At 33.3% G+C, this 9,476-nt stretch overlaps 1 protein-coding gene across 1 annotated transcript in view; it reads right to left on the reverse strand.

Annotated features, from left to right (window-relative positions):
• Positions 1 to 7,283: 7,283 nt before the first annotated feature.
• Positions 7,284 to 9,476, reverse strand: part of LOC102595606 (calcineurin B-like protein 10) — a 7,268-nt gene continuing 5,075 nt past the window's right edge. Inside the window, exon 9 of the mRNA XM_006360924.2 lies at positions 7,284 to 7,732. Within this exon, the coding sequence (XP_006360986.1) occupies positions 7,657 to 7,732 (76 nt within the window). The 3' untranslated portion in view covers positions 7,284 to 7,656. The remainder of the gene's footprint in view (positions 7,733 to 9,476) is intronic.

The raw sequence follows: 9,476 nt of genomic DNA on the forward strand, positions 1-9,476 counted from the left end.
ATCAATAATCTTCATCTAACTGACTGTTGACCCTCATCTACGGTCAGACCTACGAACCGTGGATCGATTGACGGTTCGTGCTGGTCAACCGTCAATCGGGACTGAAGCTGGGCTTTTGGGGCATCGATCCACGGACACGAACTACGGTCCGTGACCTGACCTACGGACCGTAAGTCCAGCCGTGGGTCGACACTTAGCCAAATTTTCTGACTGAGTCTGGGAGGGGTTGCAGTGGTGAACCACGGACCACCAGCACGGGCCGTGGTCTGACCTACGGTCCGTGGATGGTGACCGTAAGTTGCACCTGCAACTTCTCGAAATCTGTATTTTTGGTCTGTTTCGAATACGGGGTGTTACACTTTCGTCCCTGAGCTGCCACACTTCTATACCAATTGGGATCGTTCCATGCTAGGCTTTTGCCCCTGGGCTGCCACTCATAGTTATACATATTGCTTCACTTAGATTTTTTAATCTTTGAGATTGTTGTTTTGGTGGTCGTAATCAATTTTTATATTTGGAACTACAGACCAGTAGTAGAAGACATGAAAATAATACTTCAAGGCTGTAACAATGACATATGGAGCTATGTAACATCAATGCATTACTTGTGAGCTTAAATGGCACAATTGACTTCAATTGACTAAGAGGATAATTTACCAAGCTTGTTGTTGCGAATACTATTTCTATATTAGCACATAGGAGGATAATTATACAAATGTAAAGTAATGAACATTTAATGACATACTTCTACACACCTAGGAGAGGGGGAAAATATGACTAGCTATATTGGAGATCGTACACTGCCACCATGTTCCCTTGACTAGGAATAGAGCTTAGGAAACTCAGTTTGTTGATATTAATCACAATTATCAGATTTCATGCCAAAGAATATGGAATCAAATAGCCTTACATTCCTTATCTTCTGACCAATAAAACTATCATGATTCATCCTTCCCTTTTAGGTTTTAATCTACAATATAAGTCATGATAAACTAAGATTAGCAGCTATCACACCGTAAGCCTCGTAAAACAGTAGCTAACTTTGACAGATAATGAGCCCATACAGCCCTTAAAATATTGTGTATCACCACACCCTCCTTCTCTGTCCAATACATACATTATATATCCTTTCTCAAGATTACCCAAGCTGCACCAACAACAATACACATAAAACAGCCTCAAACATTCTTTATCATACAACCAATTATTGAACTCACCACCCCCTTGAGTTCTTCATGACAGCACACCCATAATTCCTCACTCAAACTCATACATAAGGAGGACAAAAAATGGAGCAGTCACCTTACCTGAATTTTTGCAACTTCTCCTTATAACTTGAATTCTTCTAGAACTTCAGCTTCCCTTCACACTTAAACCAAAGAAGAAGAGAAAAGTATCTTAATAACCAATGAAGTGAGCAATAGCTTCTGGAAACGTTCTGTCTTTGTACTTATACTTGAGCATGAATAACATGATTTCCTAATCATCCATGGGAGAATTAAGCTAAATCCATAAGTGTTTTCACTTACCTTATCTTGCAGAGATGAGGGTTTCTTCAAGAACCCTAGAAGAACTCTAAGGCTGTTGTTTTAATCCTTAAGAGAAAAGAGAGAGAGAGAGAGCTGGAGTTAATTCTCAATTTTGTGTGTTAAAAAATGAGTGAAAAGATCAGATCATATTGGATTTATATGGAGCCTTCCTGACCATTAAAAAAATCCTCTAGAACCTTTTTTTTTTGCTCCATTTTCAGCCACTAATTGGTCAAGTAGGTGATGCACCTGCTTATGTACATCAACCAGCTCAAAAGGTCAAACTAGGTGATGTACCTACTTGCTTTTACTTGGGCTTAAATATATTGGACCTTGGCAAATTTGGCTGCTGGGCTTTAATTTCATTTTCCTTTTATTTAACTTAGCTTGGGCCTCAAGTGAGTCCATTAGCATAGGCCCAAATCTGATCCATAAACCTTGGCCTTTTTAACTAGATTCATATAGCTCAAGTAGGTGATGCACCTACTTGGTCCTTTGGACTGGTCAATAAGTCAAAGTAGGTGATGCACCTACTTGTCACCTACTAACTTTGTTAAGTCAAGCAAGCAACTCACTTATTTTATTCCATTTTCTAAATATTAATCCTTTTTTCTTTAACTTAGCACTTAACTTTCAACTTTAAGCTCAATTACCACCTTACTGTCTCGAGTTTAAATACTTCCGTTGGAATTAACTTGCAGTACACATGCTAAAACGTGCAAGGCATCACATCACCTTCCGAGTGAGTTTAAACCAACGCTAATCATGTAAGAAACATGGTCCCTCACCTTTACTATAAGGCTATGTCAAGTATCACAAGAATAGAACAGCTGTTACACCCATATTCACCTTTATATACATTTCAAAATTCCAGGAGATATAATCTCAACCTTAGCTGGTGCAATGATAATTTTATCATGAGAACAAAGACCACACGAAAATTCTTGAAGAATTTATTATTTCTTCAATATATATAACCACATGAATTCTCAGTTATTTTCGTATCACATTTGAACCGGGATAGTCATCAACCGATCATGCCAACTGATATTTATTTCAATAAACTTCTAGTTTATTTTGCATGTGATTCCATCATCATGCCCATACTTAGTTACCACAAACAATATGTAAATATGAGTAATCTTTCACGTAAATATTTATAACCCACTTTGATTGTAGTAATATGAAGATCTTAAATCTTTCCATATTTTATAGTCTCAATTTTTTTTTCTTTGACTATTTCTTTGAAACTTAAAAAGTTTCTTCCGAGACTTGCTACAATTTCAATATCATGAGCAATTTTATTTCTTTGGGTAGTAGCACAATAGCTCACCAAAGCTCATAATTAACATTGGATACTATCATATCTTTCATAACATTGTTTGTGTGGTAAACATCTCTTTCAAGGAGAAACTTATATCATTATTGTCATGGTCAAAATCATTACAAGTAAGACCTTTTTTTTCTTGATTTACTTTTGTCATTAGTATCTCCTCCCTTTTGTTTAATATCAGGCAAAATATTTTTTTACACACAGAGATACATAACTAATGACAAATTTTTGTGGCAAGAAATTATTTCTTTCTTTTGTCATTTCGATAGTTTATACTAAAACATACCATAATATTTGTGATATACTAAAAGTACTTGACCAATGATCATTTATACCAAAATAAATTTCTTTATTTCTCTCTAACCTCCCATAGGGGTGAGTTGTGGTATTTATTAAATCATATATGAGTATGCCCTTATTTATAATTTTCATCATCTCTTTACACATTCACTTTCAAGAATGATCCACTTTTCATGATACTTATCACAAGTCACATTCTCTTCAAGGAATTGACTATAATCATATATTCATGCTTCATAATTATTCCTTTCATTAGAAGTTCATTGTCATGCTTTGAAATTTATCATATTCATATGACATACCTTGAAATCACTTTTGAAAGTCAAGTGTATCACCACTTTTTCATCCTTTTCTTTGATGGAGGATTTATTAACTTATCAAATTATTAGGTCTCATAGCAAACATGTTTCTAGTGACCTTTCATATCATTTGATGACAAAAATTACCTTCACTCCTTGAAGGACCATTTTGAGAACTCATAATGTTCTTTCTTTTATAATTTTCACTATGATGAGTATTATTATTTTGTCCATTCACGTCCACATTCATATCCCCAATCATAAAATAATCTTGTCATCTTTCAGACTTTTATTGTATTGCTATCACATTCACTTAAATGAATGGAGCATATTCAGTGGGATAGACTTCACAATTTTTAGCAAGAGCATATCGATTTGTTGGATCATCATTATATATCAATATATTGCATTGGGACTTTAACCCAATGTCCTATCCATACAAAGGCATGTTAGGCCAAAATACGAAGGGACTATAACCCAAAATCTTATCATCATGGTGCATCGAGACTTTAATCGATGTCTTACCCTTTTGATGCGGTGAAATTTGAATCCACCGTCTTACCTCAATCAATGGCATTATATATAGTCCAAAATAAAATTCATCCTTGAGCCTTTAAAATATTGTTTCTTTGTTATTAATAGCACAAATAAATTTAGTCATAATAACACTTCAAAAAAGATCATATACAAATTATTACCGAAACAAAGTTGATCCTCATAGGTGGCCTCTGAATACTATTTTCAACTTAAAAGCTTTATGAATAATTCACTTATTGAAAGATCAACAAATTAATTCTCAACATTGATTTCATTTGTTGCTAGTTAAGAAAATTTATTTCTTCAATTGTAATTCATAGATAAAGCAACTAGAGGTAAACACTAATAATCACAATAAATAAAATGATATCTCAAATTAAATTCAACTTAAGAGGATAATTATTTGGCCCATCATATATATTTTATCTTATTTTATGATTCAAGTTATATCCAACCTCATTCAGAATTGTAAAGATTATTATTTAAAAATTGACATAATAATTCATAATAACAGAATCCTTCTAACTTTTCAAGATTAGAAATCATTCAAATGCATATTTCTAATGGAAAGAAAACTCAATATGCTAATCCTTTCTGAAACATAGTGACAAATGAAATGAAATCTTTTTGAAGTGTTGAATTATTTTCAGATCAGTGAAATGATGCCTTCATGCTAGAAATGAAATTTTAAATATGTGTAGATGACTATTTTATAATGACAATACATATATATTTGTTTATTTGCACATAACATGTCAATAATCTCACTTTATCTTTTTGTAGATTATTAAAGTGGAGACCCAAAGCTCAAATGATAAGATAATTTTATTACTATTATTATTATTATTATTATTTTATTTTTTTTGTTTAGTTGAGCCAAAATAAAGCATAAAGAGGAAATATACTTTTAAAGAGATGGAAAGAAAATCACAAATTTGAAAGTGAATATATCATAGCTATTGCTAACTAAAAGCTTATTTTAGTTAATTATATAAATTAAAATTCATCGAAATCAAAGTTATACCATACAAAGATTTATTTACACTAAGATATAAAAACTACACCGACAATAATGTAAACATAAATATCTTTTGCATAATACTAATAAGTTCCAAACAACTTTTTAAGAACTCTTGTTATCAAATAAATGTTAGATTCAAAAAGGAGATACAGAAAGGTGATATTGTGACATAAAATTTGCTCATAATTAAATGATTGGTAAAATACATACCAGATACTTACCATACCGAAACATCTCTCCAATTTTGCTACTCATCTCATGTATATCTTTGAGATAGGTCAGAGACTCGTGCTGATAACGTGTTATAAAATGAAGATAATAAATTGAAATCAAGAAGAGTAGAGATAGAGAGAGACAAAGTAATAGTAGTAGTAACTTTCTTTTATTATTAAATGTTTTTACTTCTTGTTCTTGTTCTTGTTATTTCATATTACAAGAGGGGATGTATATAAAACTTGGGTGCAAAGTAACTTGGTCACAAAGTTACTTGGCCACAAAGTTTACTTGGACACAAAGTATTTTACTTGGACACAAAATATATTGTGTGGACATCCATTTTACAACAATGTTGAGTTTGAATAATGTCCAAATTGTTTCACTCCAAAATAAAAAGAAAAGTTCAAAAAAAGTAAATCTACACCATCCCCGACATCCGGAGATCTTTCAGGAACAAATGCCTTTTGTCTTCTTTTCACAAACTTTGAGGTATCCTCGAAAATGAATATATTTGAAAAAATGATTGAACAAAAAAATAAGTAGTTAAATGGCCTAAAGTTTACCTAGTATACTAATATCATGTATACAAGGAATACCAAAATAGTAGCTATAATTCATAATTAGGCAAATTATAGTGATATTATGCTCCAAGTTATAGTAGTTTATGATTTTTCTCTCTAAAATTAACCTTAAGCCCAATCTTCCTCGATTTTTATCAAATCCAATCCAATTTCTTTCCAATAAAGTTATATTTACGGGTAAATTAATTTCCAGAGCACCAACCTCAAGGTTTTTATTGAGTTATAGCCTAATTTATCTTATCTGTAATATTGTTCCCTAAAGTTAAACAATTCTCTCCAAGGAAGCATTGCAAAAGAAGATGGAAAACTCATTTATTGACCATTAATCCATCCAAACACAGATCAGTAAAACCACACCCCTACAATATGCAGCAAAGTATATATCTCCTCATGGAAACTTCAGTAAAAGAAAGGACAAGAAAAGTATGCAGATTGGACCTTAACAGATGAACCTTGGATTAAAACTTCAACAGCAATCTAAACAGGACATCAACCACTGAATTGGAAAACTGATAACAACCAGATACACAAATTCATAGCAAAAATGTAGTACATGGGAATTTCTTTTTCCCATTTTTTGTTTTGGGTGGGGGGTTAAGTACGCTGCAAATTGTAACTAGATGCTAGGTTTGGGAAGAAATACGTTTGACGATTCACCAATCAATCTTCTTAAATCACCATCTAACACAAAAAACTGAAGAAGATTGATTGTGAAAATGAATGAGATGCCTATGACAGCTTAAGCCATTTAGGGGTCGTTTGGTAAGCCGCATTAAAACAAATAGTCCATGTATTATGTATGATATTGTTTATTACTATGTTTGGTAGAAATTTGAACCATTGTATAATTAATCCATGGCTTAGTTATACCTCCTACATGGTATCACATGATGTATTACTAATACCTTCAATTTGGAGGTATTAGTAATACATGGGATATAATACCATGGGATAAGTCTATGTAAAAACAAAATATCCCTCAAATTATTTTAATTATTTTCTTGATTTTATGTTTTATATTTGTACAAGTAAGTTTATTTAAATAAATTTACAAATTACTACAATATTTAAAATGTGAGTTGTTTAACATTAACCAATTAAAAAGGCAAATATATCACCACATAACGTTTGGATCTTAATTGAATGTATAATTTGTTGATATATATATTTGTGTGATTTTCTAATTATTTGTATTTTGAACAATTTATAAAATTGCATACATATTAAAATTACAATTTGCAATTTTTATGGGTAAATATAGATGGTTTATTCAATTTTACTATTGTTTATCGTTTTTTTTCAATTTTAAAAGTTTATAGTTTATCTTTTTTTAAATTGAAATTGATATTTTGTAAGTGATTCAATTTACTAAGATGGCAATTATTTATCCTCAAATAATTTAAGTGAAAAAGAGAGAGGCAAGCATGACAACAAAATTGTTCTTCTTATAGCTAGTTAGAAGGCCAGAAAAAAATAATATTGTCTGGCAATTATTAACCTTAACCCAATTACATAATAATTCAAGGGTATAATTGGAAAGAAATTTTTTACAAAGTTTTAAACCAAACACAAGATGAGGTGGGAAACAATGAACCAAACACTTGGTAAATATAATCCCTGCACTACTAATCTCAGCATTACTAATCTCTGCATTATTAATCTTTGTACCAAACGACCCCTTATAGTAGAAGAAAAGCTGTTGGCTGCTGCTTTAGACTTGATGCCAACATGTCCTGTTATAATGGAGGACATTGCTAGAGATGGCACAAACCATTTAGCCAGATTTAACGGAATTCCAAGCGCCAATCATATCTCCATGCTATGGCTAGTACACAACTTGTCACAACAAATGGGTTTTCTCCGAGTCTTCAACCTGTGTGTGGAAGACAAAACTTGGGAATGAAATAGTGATGTCCCTGTAAAATGAATCACAAGAAACAATATTTAGAGGTTTCCTTCTGGGCTCTGGCTAATAGATGCAACAGTTTTCATGGGAAGTACAGTAAGATGTAGGAAGAGAACATAGAAAAGTTTTGACTTCTCTGGTTTGCTACCAAAGAAAGGAAGCAAAACAGCACAGCAGAAACAATTTTCTTTTAGCCTTGTGCATATCAGGTATTCTTCCAGTGAGAGGAGAGAATTTGACCAAGCAAATGACCCACCGAACAAAAGAGAGTTCATAAGGACAGAAGTACAAAGAAAAAGGAATACACATGATAAAGGATGTTTATATCTGGTGTCCAGATTTTTTAGATATTCAAAGGAGATAATCAGTAGCTACCACAAGCTTCCTTTTTTCTTTGTGTTAAGAATTCTCACATCGGAAAAGGGATGGGAATTTGGTCTCCTTAAATGGACTTTGTTATATTCTAAATGTTTTGATGATCCTCACAAATGCAGGGACTTGGTCCTTGGCAAAGTACTTTCATCCAGATTCAAAGTGGTGCACAACTGTAAACGTTATCTTTATAGCTGTCTCAGGTTGGTTGGTGAGATGTGCAGCGTACTTCACCAATAGAAAGGGCGGACGAAGTTGTTCGTTTAAGTGGTCAAAACCCTTGTTGGTAATTGATAGAGAGAGAGCTAGCAAGTCATTTTCAAGAACTCAAGCATCAAAGAACGCAGCAGCAAGGGACCTGGTCCCGGAAAGTCTGCATACGAGAAAAGGACGAAGAGACAGCTGTCAAAAAGCTCCCAACTTTGATGTGGTTGGTGCACAACTTTTCATAACAGCAGGCTCTCAGCCAATAGCCTCGTCCCAAGGGTTTGTGTCCACTTTGATATAGTCTCTTCTCCAAAACACAAACTTAAGATTTGGCAAACAAAGTTGTGAATTTCTGAAAATTCATAAGCTCAAAAAGAAAAGGTCATCTTCAAGGAAGAACAATGCTCATGCTCAACAAAGGGACCTGATAGAGTGCTGAAGCGTGTTTGTTGAGTTTGAGCTTTGTGTCTATCATTTTATAAGGTTCATTTCAATAGACACAACCTCAGTTTTTGCATCTTGAAAATTCTTAAGAACACAAGCAAAAACCCTTTTCGTGAAGTATTTTTCCTCAAGAGCAACAGGACCTGATAGAGCTGCATGTGTCATAGTTGTCTTAGGATTCTTACTTCAGTGCTTACATTGTAAATCTATTCCTATTCTATAAAGGAATCAGATATTTGTCTTGGTTGCCTAGTCAGATTCTAGATCATCTAGGAGCTAGCTGATTTAGTGGGCAGTGTTGTATCTACTTAGTTGAAGTCTAAGTTATCTAGGGTCAGATGGCTTAGTGGGCACTGTGGTATCTGCTTAGGCTCAGTAAGTAATAGGCGTATTACTTAGTGTTGAGATTAAGAGGTTAATCTCATTGGTGGATGTAATTTGTGTTTCACTTTTGCTTAAGACACAGGTCGTGGTTTTACTCCCTTGAGCAAGGAGGATTCCACGTAAATTTTTGTGTTGTTTTCTCTTTATTGTTTACTCTTCATTATTGTTCTTGCTGAGTCAAGGGACCTGGTCCGTTGACTGATAGTGGACGCACATATTCTATCAGGTTCGTTTTTGGGGTTGAGTTAAGCCCAGGATCCATCTTTACACTTTGATTGGGGTTCAAACCATCAGAATTTTCTTTTCCTAATTAACCTTCACCAATTCCCTGTAAAGCCAAATGAGAA

This window comes from Solanum tuberosum, unplaced genomic scaffold (assembly GCF_000226075.1).
Source record: "Solanum tuberosum cultivar DM 1-3 516 R44 unplaced genomic scaffold, SolTub_3.0 scf00342, whole genome shotgun sequence".
In the NCBI taxonomy this organism is placed as follows: Eukaryota; Viridiplantae; Streptophyta; class Magnoliopsida; order Solanales; family Solanaceae; genus Solanum; species Solanum tuberosum.